Source organism: Clupea harengus, chromosome 17 (assembly GCF_900700415.2).
Source record: "Clupea harengus chromosome 17, Ch_v2.0.2, whole genome shotgun sequence".
Classification (NCBI taxonomy): Eukaryota; Metazoa; Chordata; class Actinopteri; order Clupeiformes; family Clupeidae; genus Clupea; species Clupea harengus.
This window is the reverse complement of record NC_045168.1, coordinates 2386910-2402684: the sequence shown is the minus strand read 5'-3', so window position 1 is coordinate 2402684 and position 15775 is coordinate 2386910. Positions and strand designations below refer to the sequence as shown.

The 15775-nt window shown below is 47.5% G+C and overlaps 1 protein-coding gene across 1 annotated transcript in view; it reads left to right on the top strand.

Annotated features, from left to right (window-relative positions):
• The window catches only part of oxsr1b (oxidative stress responsive kinase 1b), a 66708-nt gene that overhangs the window by 13549 nt on the left and 37384 nt on the right, over window positions 1-15775 (top strand). Inside the window, exon 3 of the mRNA XM_031584121.2 lies at window positions 8238-8346. Coding sequence (XP_031439981.1) covers window positions 8238-8346 — 109 coding nt within the window. The remainder of the gene's footprint in view (window positions 1-8237; window positions 8347-15775) is intronic.

Below are 15775 nucleotides of genomic sequence, written 5' to 3'. Positions count from 1 at the left end.
CCCTTGGACACCCACTTAAATCTCAAGGAAGCATTAAATTAATCCCAGATTGCCTCTGTAGTCCGTACCCCACATCATTTAGATTAGAGGTAGGCTATACTTCACCCCCACTGCTGCGGCTAACCTCATACCCCTCCTCCTTCCTAGAAAGGATTGGGCCATTTCAAATCTGATTTTTTGGGAGGACTGTTTACCTCGGTGTGGCATGCTCCAATTCTCCTTGATGTAATGATGTTCACGGCAATGCAGGAAGAGCTGGTCGTAAAGTAAGCAGTCCCTAGATTTATCCCTCTGTTGGTTTCATTTGGAAGGACCTTGGAAGTATCATCGAGAGTGCATCTGTCGCCATCCCCGCCCGCCCCCTGGGAGAGTAGAGGAGCGCTCTCTCTATCCACGTGCACAGTCTGGCTCGGGCTTTCACTGATGTAATGGGGTCTTCATAGAGGTCCCACTGTGAGGCTGGCGTGACTGTATTGTGACGGGACGCACATCTCTCAGCTCTCAGCTCTCAGGCGGTTCTCATCACATGGTGAGCTGAAGAGGTTGCCTACATGCCTACACCAAGCTCCGCAGCAAAACATAGATGTTGCACATGAGTCAACCTCAGGGCGTAACTTTTTGTGAACTCCCTCTTTTTATATACATATATGTATTATATTTATATATATAGAAGTAATATAAAACGTATATATGTTGCTTTATTGTTTCAGCGATCATGCAGCATTGTGCAGCACTGTGTTATCTCTGTTGGAGTTGTGGCCTCAGTAGCAGTCGGCGATGCAGTGAACTAGACAGTCAGGTCTAAGCTATCAGGAGAGTGATCTGGATACACCGAGTGTGTGTGTGTGTGTGTGTGTGTGTGTGTGTGTGTGTGTGTGTGTGTGTGTGTGTGTGTGTGTGTGTGTGTGTGTGTGTGTGTGTGTGTGTGTGTGTGTGTGTGTGTGTGTGTAAGGATTGCTATATAGGGCACAGTGAATGCTCTCACTTATGTGGCTGCCATTCATTTCATATCTCATGTTTCATACGGATTGAAGCTCTCGGGCATTAATAAAGATTCAAATCCTCATTCATTCAACCTGCTGTGAGTGTAGTCAGTCACTCGGTCATTCAGCCCCCTTCTCTAAGCTCAAAGGCTTTTACTCTGATCTCACCGCAGGTCTCAGAGGGGGGAAAAAACACAAACCCGGGACTTGTCGGGACGCTTCGCATGAATGACTCAGCGAAATGTCTCTCCTATTCCTCCCTCTCTCTCTCTCTCTCTCTCTCTCTATCTCTCTCTCTCTCTCTCTCTCTCTTTTTCTCTCTCTCTCTCTCCCTCTTTCTCTCTCTCTCTCTCCCTCACTTTCGTGGCATCCCTCACGATGTGAAGTGCCTTTGATCTGATCAAGTACCAGGCTAATGAAACGAGAGCTTGTGCCTTTGTTTTCTCTTCGCCGCCCGCGTGCCAAGCGGCGAGGCGCAGAGGGACGGAGGGACGGAGGGGTGAGTGAGAGAACGAGTGACTGGGTGGGTGGGTGAGAGGTGGGCTGGGCTGGGCGTTGGAAGTGGCAGCTGCTGCGGATGCCCGTCTTTCAGCATGAGCTCATCCCCACTGGGCCCAGCTGCCCACTGAGCGGGCACAATGCGAACCCAAGTGTGTCTGTCTACTCCGGACGGCTGTATCCTGTGGCAGTTCACTTCACAGTTACCCTTAATTAGAAATTATTACATGCAGTTGTTAATGTCAATTAACCATGAATTAATGCTGAAGTTCAGTTTTTTTTATTTTTTTATCTTCGCTAATGAAGCGGGTGGATAATAGTTATTAAGTTCTTAGTATAGTTAGTTGAAGGTTCTAATCCTATTCACGTTTTGTCAAATTCAGCAAATTGCTTCTCATGGTCCTCTAGCTCAATTAAATTAGTTAGGAAATATAGCAAAGTGAATGGGAAATAATAGTCATTGACAAGGTTAGAAATAATGAGTTATAATTGAAATAATAAAATAATTGTGTCCCTCAAACTTCAAACTGCTTTCATCAAAGAATCCTCCATTTGCAGCAATTACAGGGAACAAGTAAAAACAGGGTTTGGGTTTGGTGATGGTTGGAAAGCATGGGGTAAGCCTACATTACCGGAGATGAGTCAAATGGTAACCAGCTTTGTTCGTGAGCAAGAAAAAGGAACTAGGCGAGTACCAGCCGCTTCTCAGGCAAAGCAAGGGCAATGGATGAGCTGGCATAATGTTTAGAAGATTAAGATCAGCTGGAGAGAATTATGGGCTATGGATGGAAACCACATTTCATTTATTGTTGGAGCAACTTAGGATGTCCTCCCAACTCCGCAGACCATCGGTGGGTGGGTGAATGGTGCGAATTGTGAATGGGGGTTGGCTCATTAAAACATATTCTGTTCCCGTTGTAAAACTAGCTTAACCCAGGGTCGCTACACGTGGAGACATAATCAGGTTTTAAAATCATTAGTGTGTTTGTTTGAGAATAAACGAGTTGAGGTTGACGGGCCATTCGTCAGGGACAATTTCTTTGGTGTGAGAAGGGCCTGTTGTAGCCTGTTGTCGCAACATCATTGGTGACCAGGATTCGTATCTTATTTTATTCCCTTACCCTAAACTCGTAATCCCGGGGGGCTCTCCCTCTCCCAACCCTCAAATAACTACAAAAGTAAAAACTCGGGGAACAACAATCCCAGCCAATCAACACGTGCTTGTAGATCAGCGTTGAGAGGGGTGTAATTTGATTGGCTGTTGAGCTCAAATATCAACAACCTTTCGTGAAACCGAATAGCAGATCCCAGTATCTTTTAATATAAACTTGAACTACCGAATGTACTTTTTGTTAATGTTACTTTTATAGAGTCTGTTCTATAGCGTTCTGGTCTGTCATGTGATTCTTAAGACATGGACCTCGACAAACCACTTCCTCCTGAAAGCAAAACCCTAACCCTCCACATACATCAGCTGTGGGTTGTGAAAGAGACGTGGTCCGTCTTCTCCGAAAAAAAGGATCCGGTGGTGCCACGGCTTTGCCCTCCAGCCATGGAGGAGCGCACCCGACGTCACACGTTAAAGCCACTTATGTGTGCCGTCGCGTGCTTAATCAGTGTGATGTACGGTGTGTTCTCAGCATACCTCTTTGTATAGATCTTGCTAGCACCCAGCAAACAGGTTCCAGAGGGGGAGAAGGAAAGTATTTCCAAACAAAGACCTATAAATAAAATAGCATTCTTGTAGCGTTGCAGTGGCACCATGCGTTTGGTGTGCACAGTTGGCCCTGCTGATGGAGCTGGTTAGGCCAGGACAGATGAGGGAATTCCCCTGTGGCCGGCAGGCTGCTGCTGCTGCTACAGAGTCACACTGTGTTTATCACACAGAGATTGAAACGGTCCCTGGTATGTGGCTGTGGTAATTGACCGGCTTGCATATTGCATTGGCGTAACCCACATCCACCTGGTAATCACGCCCGCGGAAAATATGCATAGTTGAAATGCACCGCATTTTTTGCATAACAGCGTCCAGTCGTCAGAGATTAAAGGAATTGAAGCTAGCAAGGAAGTAAGCCGGCTGTGCGCTCATAATGTTTGACCTTTGCTATGAGTTGGATGTGTTCGTAAATGAAATCGATATGCCTGAGTGGATGTGGCGTGCTAAATGTCATGGTGTAACTGGCAACAGGGCACTGTAACGTAAACAGATACCGTTGACCATGCGTTCGGGTCATGGTGGCTGTGATGTCATGATATACACCATGGTGGTTGACTTTCTCTTCTTTCCACTTGCTCGTTTCCATTGTAGTGTGCAGTTTGATGACCTATGATGACATAGTTGTGAGTGCAGTCAACACACAAATCTGTTTTCTGTCACTTATCGGTTGTTGTTGTTTTTGTTGCATTACCCGCAGTGAAGTTGTTATGTAATCAAAGCCCAAGCCCATCCATCATTATTCAGTAGTAATACTCACTCGGATACTAGCTCTATGTACTGTACTCATTGGTTATGTGTATGGGCTGTTTGGTTTGGTTGGTTTCTGATTTTATCTTTGTGAAGTAGGTTACAGAAGAAGAATGGGTAAATACCCTGTAATTGGCAGCAAGCAGGCTGTTGCATGAATTTACTTACACTAAGTATGAACATGTCACAACATTTGTAATTGCAATATTTGGAAGCCCTGTTGCTTATTAAGAAAGAAGACTCCTGAGTCTACAAAAAAAAGAAAAAAAAGATTCAGCACTTGAAAACCCCTATTGTGTGTTTGTGTGTCAGGGGACCTTGATGAGTAATCATAGGGAAGTATCGCATTGAAAAAAGCCAATGCCATTCGGTCCAAAAACACACTGCCATAATGGCCAAGGGAGGATCTCGGGAAGACAGCACTTCCACTATCTGCAGCCCTGTCCCGGATAGGTTTACAGCGGCACAATAGCAGAACAAAGGCCCTCAGTGCCATGCATATTGTAGCCTGGAAATGGGAGAGTGCCGTGGCAAATGGTCCGTGACCCGCAGGCCGCGTCTCTCTGGCATCACCCTATTGTCCCCCCATGCCCCCCCAACCCAAACCCTCCCTGGCTTGTCCTGTCGTTGTCCGCTGCCAATTTGAGTGGTAGTGACGCTAACTCGCTCACGTCTCTTTGCCGTTTTTTTTTGTGGGAGAGGAGACCGGAGCGGTGCTGCGGAGCCTGTTGAACGTTTGAACCCCGTAGCCCTGTAGCCGCAGGCCTTGTGTCATTGTTATTGTTCCCTCCCTCCTCCAAATGTGGGGAGGAACCAGGGGGGGGGGGGGGGTGTAGGTAGGAGGGCTTTGGCTCTGTGGAGACAGGCGAGCCGGCAGACAGGAAGTGATTGAATTGTTTGAATTGGTGGTGAGGTGTGTGTGTGTGTGTGTGTGTGTGTGTGTGTGTATTTGGGGAGCTGAATCCTGTCCAGGAGGTATTTTATACACTCATGATTTTTGAGCTTCATATAAAAGTTTTTCTCCCTCACAGATCCCCTGGTAGGTCATATGGGAAGACCCCAGATCCTCTGGATAGACCGGTTAGGCTGTTAGACAGATGATCTCAAGGGATACCATGTTTTAAATTAACGCCACAGCTGTCCAAAAACAACGCAGCCGGCCATTGGCTCGCCTTTGTGCGAAGTGACAACCGGGTGTGAGAGTGGACGCCGCTAGCACAATGTGGCGTGCCTCTCTATGCACGGCAAGGGCCCTTGGAAATATCAGTTCCTGAGAAAAAAAGTGTGTTTCTGAATTGAGGATTGGTCACAGAGCTTCTTTGCTGGGCAGACACGCTCATAAGGTCACCCACCCACCCACACACACACACACACACACACAATCACACACATACATGCATACACACCCCGTAGTGAGATGAGGCCTAGTGGGAAAAGAATATGATTCTGGGAGACTGACTCATTTCCCATAAGGCGTCCATCTTCATTCAGCATCCCCCTCCCTACACTACTGTGAGACATTGTGTGTGTGTATTGGGGGGTGGGAGGTTGGTTGGCAGAGTTATTATCACTTCTTGGAAACCATTGACTCAAGTCAACACTTGAATTCACCACAGGGGGTAAAAAAAAAAAAAATAATGGGTTTACCTTGACTCACTCACAACAGACAGATGATTCAAAATGAGGTGCCTGTTTGTGCTACTGTGAACCGCCTACCGGATCCTGTCCAGGGTAGTAAAAAGTATGATGTCATCCATAATCCATTTAATAGCTGTCATTTAGACTTCTGCTCAGGCAACTTTCTTCCAGAGTCTGTTTCCACACTCTGATCAGCAGTGTCTGACGTGTTTTTTTTTTTGTTTTTGGTTTTTGGTTGTTTTCGTCATTGTTTTACATCTGGAGAATTAGCATTTGGGTCACTTAACATAACTCTCTCGTTGAGGCTAATCCATCTCTGTCTACCAGGCTGACTGATTCTTAGACAGCACGGCCCATAGCTTCTGGCTCCATAGTGATGAGTCAGTGAAGAATGGGAATGTGTCTCACAATGCAAAGTGTGCCTGTTACGGTAATGGGAGGACAGGATTAAATTAGCCTCGCTCACTCTTTGGTCGATAGATTGATTGATCGATTGATCGATCGTTTGGGGCAGATATTTGGAGTCTTCCCACGATTAGCTGTGAATTCGGACCTCAGCTCCATGCTTCTCTCATGTTGCGTTGGGAGTGTTGTGTAAGTGCTGGCGTGGGCTGAAACAAAAATCACATTCTGAACGTAATTGGCGCTCATGGTCTCATTCTTTTGCATGAAATCGTATATGCGAACAGGAGCTAAGAGGAGTGAGCTGGCATGAGGCGTGTGTGTGTGTGTGTGTGTGTGTGTGTGTGTGTGTGTGTGTGTGTGTGTGTGTGAGGGGATCACTTGTTTAAAGCCATCGGCGGACTCCATCTGTGAAACGAGTGTGGGGAGGGAGTGTGAGTGATGGATTGGCCCGCACCAGCAGAATTACCTCAGCTTCAGCTCTTCGCAAGCCACTAGAGTCTGACGCACAGCCACAGAGCTGTTGAGAGCTGGGAACTGCCTAAAGAGTGTGTGTGTGTGTGTGTGTGTGTGTGGTGGAGGTCAGGGCACGACGGCCATTATTTATTGTTGAAAAATCAATCTTTTGTTTTGGAGGGGGGGTTTTTTTTCCCCCTCCTCCCTCTGGTAAACCATGGCGTCAGAATCCTCCCTTCCTCCAGCAGTCCTACTCAGTTTAACTGGATCGTGAGGGAAATTGCAAGGGGGAAAAAATGAGTGCCGTGTTTATGGCAGGGTCTGGCTTCTGTTTGTTTTCAGTCTACCTCCTGCCGGGAGACAGATTTGCGTAGAAACCTCTCCCCCGTTCACCTGTGGAGTGGAAATACCTTTTGCGCGTTATGTCGGGGTGGGCTGCCGAGGCAGCGGTATGCCGTCTTTCCGCGGCTTTCAGAGCAAACTCTTTTAGCTGTTAATTCCGTTCTGCAGGACATCGGGGAATTGTTGTGCGCACGAGGAGAGGGCTGCTTCAGTTAATCAGTTCCGCTATATGACCTAATGAAAGGCAGCCGTCTTGTTTGCCTCCGAGGGCAACAATTTTCTCCCTCAGTTCTCGTCGTTAGAGCAGGACATTTCATAGAGAGAGATAGAGAGGGAGAGGGTCGTCGCTCTCATGCATTTGTATGTTATGATTGGTTAACCGATCCATTTCTGCCATGTCCTAATCTAGCCATACAGTAGGTGGCTGCACAGTGTGTTTTGATGGCCTTGTGTGATTACTCTACAAGAGACCTGGTTTATCTCAAATTGGAGAGCAATATAGGGGAAATTGGGTTACAACTGCGTTAGGCATATGCTATAGCACATATGGGACAGGATCATCATTACATTGTGTGGGTTTTTGTTTTTCACAATCAAATAAAATTTGGTATACATTTTTTTTTTTTAACACAATTAGGTAACTCATTATGCAGGCTATATGTTTTCTGGCATGTTTATTGCTCAGTTCAATCAGCTGAGACGCACCATAAAAATGAAACGGTGGTAGTGGCATTAGGAGTAGCAGCAGCAGCAGCAGCAGCAGCAGCAGCAGCAAGAGGAGGAGGTGTTGCACACAGACAGGTCCAGGCTCTGTGGCGGTGGGTGGGTCATAGGTGGTGGCGATGCTGACGGGGGGTAATGCTGACGGATGGCGATACTGACGGGTGTGTTCCTGTGTTTCTGCCCTGTGCTGGCGATACTGACGGTGTGTGTCCCTGTGTGTCCCTGTGTTTCTGCCCTGTGCTGGCGATGCTGACTGTGTGTTTCTGCCCTGTGCTGGCGATGCTGACGGGTGTGTTCCTGTGTCTCTGCCCTGTGCTGGCGATGCTGTCGGCTGTGTTCCTGTGTCTCTGCCCTGTGCTGGCGATGCTGACTGTGTGTTTCTGCCCTGTGCTGGCGATGCTGTCGGCCGTGTTCCTGTGTCTCTGCCCTGTGCTGGCGATGCTGTCGGCCGTGTTCCTGTGTCTCTGCCCTGTGCTGGCGATGCTGACTGTGTGTTTCTGCCCTGTGCTGGCGATGCTGACTGTGTTCCTGTGTCTCTGCCCTGTGCTGGCGATGCTGACGGGTGTGTTCCTGTGTTTCTGCCCTGTGCTGGCGATGCTGACGGGTGTGTTCCTGTGCTGGCGATGCTGACGGGTGTGTTCCTGTGTTTCTGCCCTGTGCTGGCGATGCTGACGGGTGTGTTCCTGTGCTGGTCATGCTGACGGGTGTGTTCCTGTGTTTCTGCCCCACAGAAAGAGATCCAGGCCATGAGCCAGTGCCACCACCCCAACATCGTGTCCTACTACACCTCCTTCGTGGTGAAGGACGAGCTGTGGCTGGTGATGAGACTCCTGAGTGGTGGTAAGTGATTGTGTGTGTGTGTGTGTGTGTGTGTCTGTGTCTCTCTCTCTCTCTCTCTCTGTCTCTGTCTAAATCACTCACTCTCTCTGTCTAAATCACTCACTCTCTGTCTAAATCACTCACTCACTCTCTCTGTCTAAATCACTCATTCTCTCTCTCTCTCTCTCTCTCTCTCTCTCTCTCTCTCTCTCTCTGTCTAAATCACTCACTCTTTCTCGATCTCTCTCTGAGTGATTTAGACAGAGAGTGAGTGATTTAGTCAGAGAGAGATCGAGAAAGAGTGAGTGATTTAGACAGAGAGAGAGAGAGAGAGAGAGAGAGAGAGAGAGAGAGAGAGAGAATGAGTGATTTAGACAGAGAGAGTGAGTGAGTGATTTAGACAGAGAGTGAGTGATTTAGTCACTCACTCTCTCTGTCTAAATCACTCATTCTCTCTCTCTCTCTCTCTCTCTCTCTCTCTCTCTCTCTGTCTAAATCACTCACTCTTTCTCGATCTCTCTCTGACTAAATCACTCACTCTCTGTCTAAATCACTCACTCACTCTCTCTGTCTAAATCACTCATTCTCTCTCTCTCTCTCTCTCTCTCTCTCTCTCTCTCTCTCTCTCTCTCTGACTAAATCACTCACTCTCTGTCTAAATCACTCACTCACTCTCTCTGTCTAAATCACTCATTCTCTCTCTCTCTCTCTCTCTCTCTCTCTCTCTCTCTCTCTCTCTGTCTAAATCACTCACTCTTTCTCGATCTCTCTCTGACTAAATCACTCACTCTCTGTCTAAATCACTCACTCACTCTCTCTGTCTAAATCACTCATTCTCTCTCTCTCTCTCTCTCTCTCTCTCTCTCTCTCTGTCTAAATCACTCACTCTTTCTCGATCTCTCTCTGTCTAAATCACACACTCTTTCCCCTACATAGCTTGTTTCCCATGTCTTCTGACTTGGGTTTCGTCAACTCGTTCTTTCTTTCTTTGTCCTTCTGTCTGTCGTTCTTTCTTGTTTGCTTTCCTTCCCCCCAAAAATCAACCCTACCATGTCATCTCCGTCCTGAAATCTCATTCCTTTTTCATCTATCCAGCATTCCTCCATCTTAAAGAGAACTCATCGACCCTCGCTTGTCCTTATCAGAGGGAAGCATCTTCTAAAATAGTTAAGCCTTGCATATAAAATATAAAAGTCTTATTGCTGAGGGAGCCTATTTTTTTTTCCCTGCCCCACTTTTTATGGGACCATTGCAGTGCTATGCAAGAATGCAGAAAATAAATAGCTTCAGTTGGCTTGATGGATTGGAGGCTAGGCGGCGAGATAAACAAAACAAAAAACCTGTATATTTTCATTCTTTTCCTCTCAGAGAGACGTTCCACCTACCTCGGCTGGTGGTCGCGCGAGTTTTGACATTCAGAAAAAGAGAAAGAAAAGACACAAAAAAAAAGAAAAAAGAGCAAAGTACACAATGAGCTGTACTCCATGTCAGGTGCACTAGGGTGGAACAGTATCTGAGCCTGTTTTCTTAACGCTGCACCCACCTTCTTCAGCTAATCCTCTGACCGTGCCATAACCCCTCCCCACCCTTTCACACCCCTGCAAATGATTTTGGTCCCCACGCTTCCACTATAAACACATTTGTGTAAAGCACACATTTTTACCACTGTTTCAATTAACATTTAGGTCACATTCATCCACAATTATGTGACAATTGTCAATTGACAATTGAATGTGATTCTGACCACATCGTACCTGTAGATACTAGGAATGTATTTCAAGAGAACACAAATCATTTCCCTGCCGTGTGTGTGTGTGTGTGTGTGTGCGTGTGTGATGTGGATTTCTTTGCCTGTCCTCATGAACAGGATTTCATTATTCCTAAAAACTTTGAAATACTGATGCTTTAGGCAAATTTTGGCAATCAGACAATCTGTAACTGTTTGTGTGTGTGTGCACCATGTTCCTCAAAGCACAGTATTGCACAATTGTGTGCGTGTGTGAGAGAGACAGTGTGATCTTGCTAGCTACCGAGTGAGTGCTATGTCTGAAGCTCCCCCATGAGCTCTAATAACACAGTGGAGGTAATAACAGCCTCCAACAAGGGCCGTGTGTGTGTGTGTGTGTGTGTGTGTGTGTGTGTGTGTGTGTGTGTGTGTGGGGGGGGGGGGGGGTGCCACAGTTACCCAGAGAGCCCGGGAGGAAGTGAGAGAGTCATGGAGGACCGGTGTCTGGAGAGATCAGCGGGAAGAAACCGTCCACTGGACGAGATGCTGCTTTTTGACAGTGTTATTTTCCTTTTATCTTTTCATTTTTCTTTCTACCTTTTGTGTTGCAAATGAAACTGGCAATTTCCAAATGAGAAAGAGCTACAGGAGTTTCAGACCTCTTCATGAAAGCCCTCGGGGGCGGTCCTCTTTCTTGAGCTGAGTGCGCGGGATGAGATGCCAGTGTGCTCTGAGAGTACTCACTACCCAGCACCAGCTCCAGTTTCATCTGTCATGTTGACAGGATAAAGCCAGGCTGTCATGCTAATAGCTATTCACTTAACAGTACCCTTTTTTGTCATTGTTGCCTCTCTGCTATCTTCTATGATGACCCATCTCTCTCTCTCTTTCTTTCCCCCTCCCTCCTTCTCTCTCTCTCTCTCTCTCTCTCTCTCTCTCTCCCCCTCCCTCCTTCTCTTTCTCTCTCTCTCTCTCTCTTTCTTTCTCTCTCTCTCTCTCTCTCTCTCTCTCTCTCTCTCTCTCTCTATATCTCCCTTGCTGTGACGGAGAGCCCAGCTGGCATGACGGGCTCTCCCAGAGACACCGTAAACATTGGTATCGTGGAAACACCCACCCAGCCGGATCCTGGCGGCGTGCCCACCACACAGCAGCCATAATGACGACGGGCATCGTTCCCCATGACCGCGCCTCTCCCTTCTCCCCTCTGTCTCGACCATTAACCGAGAAGGCTATTCGTTTGGCTGTTATGGCGCGTGGAAATAAAACGATGTTCGTTTAGCTGAGAGGCGCACTGAGATGAAGATGAAGGCAGCGGTGGTTTTATTGGCCATTAGCCGGCATGCACAGCATTCAGACGCCTCCCCTGGCAGCTGCCACTTGGGCATTACGATGCCAGGATACCTCCCCGATGGGCACTGGTTGTTAGCCTTTTTTATATATATATATAAAAAAGACAAAAAAGGAGAAGAGTACGACATCAAAATGGCATTGTGGATGATGCATCATAAGAGAGTCATGTAGGGATGGTGCTGATTATGAAGCCATTTGTAGGCTTTTTTGACACTCCCTCTTGAAGTATAAGCCATTCGTTCTCATTATCTTCCCTTCTTGACAGCGAGTCGGGTAATAAGTCTGCTATTCTGACTGCCTGCAGATAAAACACTAACCGTAGGAATGTAGGACGCTTATTCTGTCAGGAGGCAGCAAAGTCTTATGCAAAAAGCCAGAGGGATGGCACGGCATGTAGAGCCAAGTGATGTAATCATTTCCCAAAAATGTAATAACTCCCAATGATGTCATACATTGTCTTAACTGATAATGGAATAATATTTGTACCAATCATGTATTACATGACTACACTATTGGAAGTTGTTACTTTATTGGGTAAACCTTGTTTTTGCAGAACCCAATAATGCAATAACTTCTCAATATGTAGTTAATATGTATGTTAAGTCTTTACACTTAACTCCATCAAAAGCTAGCCTTAACATGGCTTTGTCATTATCAGTTAGAATTATTCTGGGAATTCTAGATCATTTGCATGCAGAACCCCTCCAGAATTAGTATTTGCATGACACAGTGCTATTGGTATGTGTGGATATACTGATGCCTTTTTGGGAGATCCCAGAGACAATGATCAGGGTTGCAGTGAGTAGCAGTGACCATTAGACTACATGACTGGGGAGTGCATGAGATATGGGAGATTGTGAGCTATATTTATGTTTATGAATTTGTACACCTGGACCAATCTGAATGCGATCTCTTTCTGCATTCCGTTGCGGCCATGCCAAGAAAAGAGACCTTTTGTGGTGCTGCAGCATTTCCTCTATATTTACACTGCAATTTATGAAGAACACATTTGTGTACTTACATCTTGGATGACATTGGGCTGACTGGGCATTTCATTGAAATCAGACAAATTGGACTACCTCTGAGGTGTTTAGCCTTTAAAACAAACCAATTATTCTTTTCTTTTTTTTTAAGCCTGCCAGGATATGTTAACTTGGAGGATATCAAAGATAGATTAATTGCACTAGCCCATACCACGGGGTTGCTCCTGCTAATACAGAAATGTGTAGGCATAATGTCATCCCTCTCTCATTAAAGGGAAGGTGTTCTTTTTTGGCAGATAGATCAATCAGAATTGGGCAGTGATGTTTTGTGATTGACGCATGCAAATGTTCCCTGTCGGAGAAAAATATGTCACCACGCCTATATCCTATATCTATTATACAGTTTTATTTATCGCAGGGTTTTAAGACAACCCGCCCGAGTGGAATAGGCCATTTTCACAGAGTGTCCCCTGCCAAGCTAGGGCCCCTGAAGTCAGCCCATGTCAAGCTATTACCCCTCCTAGAGGCCGCTCTGTCTAGGGCTTGTTAAACCATTCACCCATCAATGCGTCGACACAAATGCACACTCACACACACACACACACACACACACACACACACACACACACACACCCACGCCCACGCAAAACTACCCACTTGCACACATATGCATACAAACAGAAATACTGAGAAACAGGGGCCAACCTAGTTATCCATTCACTCACCTGCACATTGTCACATACCACACACACCCACACACATTTTTTCCACCCAGTACCCAAATGTGCACGCTCGGAAAACCTACATGCTTCAGCTATAGACCCTTGCATGCGCACATACCTCCACACATGACCACAACCCCGTCCCCACCCCCACCCACCCAGATGTCCTAACCCAGTGCAAAGGTGTATCCTATATCCCTGAGAAAAGCACACAGTTCAATAAGCTAATTAGCTCAAGAGCACAAAAGGTCCGCCACAATCTCAAGTTCATTCGGAGGAGAAGCCCACTCTTCACACAGAGCTTTTCCAACCCCCTGAGTTCCACACACCTTACGTTAGCAGCGCTGTATGTTTTTCCGTTGGCAGGCGTCCAGGGCCCAGTCATATGACTCCAGTGAGCGCTGCGAGAGCGAGGGGCCAGCCTGACGGGAGGTGCTCTTGCTCTGCTCTGCTCTGTGTGGTGTGGATCACCAGGGTGGACGTGGCTCAGCTCCACCTCAGTTTGCTATTAGGCCGTCTGGCCGGTGCGTGCACTGTAGAGCTCAGCACCAGAGAGCCACAGTGACACACACACACACACACACACACGCACAAACAAGTGTGTAGTCACAAATGCACTTTTGTTCCCTCTCACACACATGTGTCAAACACTCTTTCTGTCTCACTCACTCATTCACACACACACACACACACACACACACACACACATACAGACAGACATATGCTCAGACACATGCACACACACAGATACACACACATCTTGCATAAACACACTAATACATTCTTTCTGTTTCACAAATGCATTCACACACACACGGGCGCGCGCACACACACACACACACACACACACACATACACACACGCACAGATGTGTACTCTCACACACACATACACGCACACCGGATGAGCCTGTTCTGCACACATTTATACACAGCCGTGTTTAGCTGAAGCATCGCCAGGGTAACCATGACAGAGATTACAGAGGCGAAGCCCTCAAGCACCCCCAGGAGGAGTGGGAGTGGGAGCAGGAGCGTGAGGGAGCAGAGGATGGAGGTCGCAGAGGCGAGTCATGCCTAAGCAAGCCGTGGAATGTGCTTCTGGAGATTAATCGGACTGCCTCTCTCTGACACCACCAGCTTGTGGGGCACTAGAGCGCTGTCACGCTTCAGGAATTCTGCCCCCGAGCCTCTAACAGCCCGGGAGGGTAAGCTCAAGGATTGGCATCGCTGATCTATTGGATCTGACGCTCAAAGAGCTGTTCATCATCTGGGATTTATCTTTTTGATGTGTCATACTAACCAGTTTTTCTTTATCTTGTCACAGAAATGTTGCGTTGTTAAACTGAATTTACAAGCCCCCCCCCCCCCCTCCCCCATATGTAGACAAGTACAGTCCCGCAGTGCAACTCACAAAATCTGGCATGGGAGGCAAGCGTACTAGCAAGGAGGCTAGAACCTATGGGTGCTAACCTGTGGCTAGCAGGTCTCTTAAGGTGTGAGGTTTACAACACACTGCACAGCACGGTACCTGCTGGTTACCATTACACACACACACCAACACACACACGCACACACACACACACACAGACACACACACAGACACACACACACACAGACACACACGTGTCAAACTGACCCGAGGCTGAGACCATTGTGTGGGAGGTTGTTGTCAGATGCTCAGTGTCCCTCACGCCTCTGTCCTCTTTGTCTGTCTTTTTTTCCTGCTCCTCCTCTCCTCTTCTTCTCTCATCTGGCCTCCCACGCCTGCCATGGCCTGCTGGCCTTGTATCTCATCTCTTCCTTCCTTTTCTCCCCGTGTCAGTTTCCCTTCCCGCTGTTGTCTTCCTTCTCTCCTCCTCCTCCTCCTCCTCCTCCTCCTCCTCATTCCTCCTCTTCCCCCTCCTGGAGTCTGGCATGCTCTGCTGCCCTTTAACCCAGTGGGCATGGCGTATCTCTCAGCCCCCACCCCTCTCCCTCCTCCACCACTCTCCCTCCTCCACTCCTCTCTCCCTCTCTCCCTTCTTCATACCTGCCAACATTTATGTTTCAAAATGAGGGAGGTGTTTTCAGCTGGACCTGACAAGGCTTATTCATTGAGCATTGAAGTGGCCTGCCTGCCTGCCTGCCTGCCTGCCTGCCTGCCTGCCTGCCTGCCTGCCTGCGCAGAGAGCAGCTTCGCATACACCCCTTTAATCGGGTTGACGGTTGCCAGGTTGCTGTGACCAATAGGTTCAGATTGTATGTAATGTGTGGATTGTGTTTCACGATCAGACAAACATACCAAGTCTATGGTCCCATGCATGAGGATGACTCATAGTAAAGTGTGAGGGCCATGAAAATTTGCCCGGGAGAAGCAAAAAGGGGGGGTGGGGGACTGGAAACCTGGGATAAACGGGAGTGTTGGCAGGTATGCGTCTTATCCTCACTCCTCTCTCCCCTCCTCTCAACTTCTCTCCTCTGCTCCTCTCCCCTCCTCTCAACTTCTCTCTTCCTCTCAACTTCTCTTCTCCTCTCCTTCTCTCCTTCTCTCCTCTGCTCCTCTCTCCCCTCCTCTCAACTTCTCTCCTCTCTGCTCCTCACTCCTCTCTCCCCTCCTCTCAACTTCTCTCTTCCTCTCAACTTCTCTTCTCCTCTCCTTCTCTCCTTCTCTCCTCACTCCTCTCTCCCCTC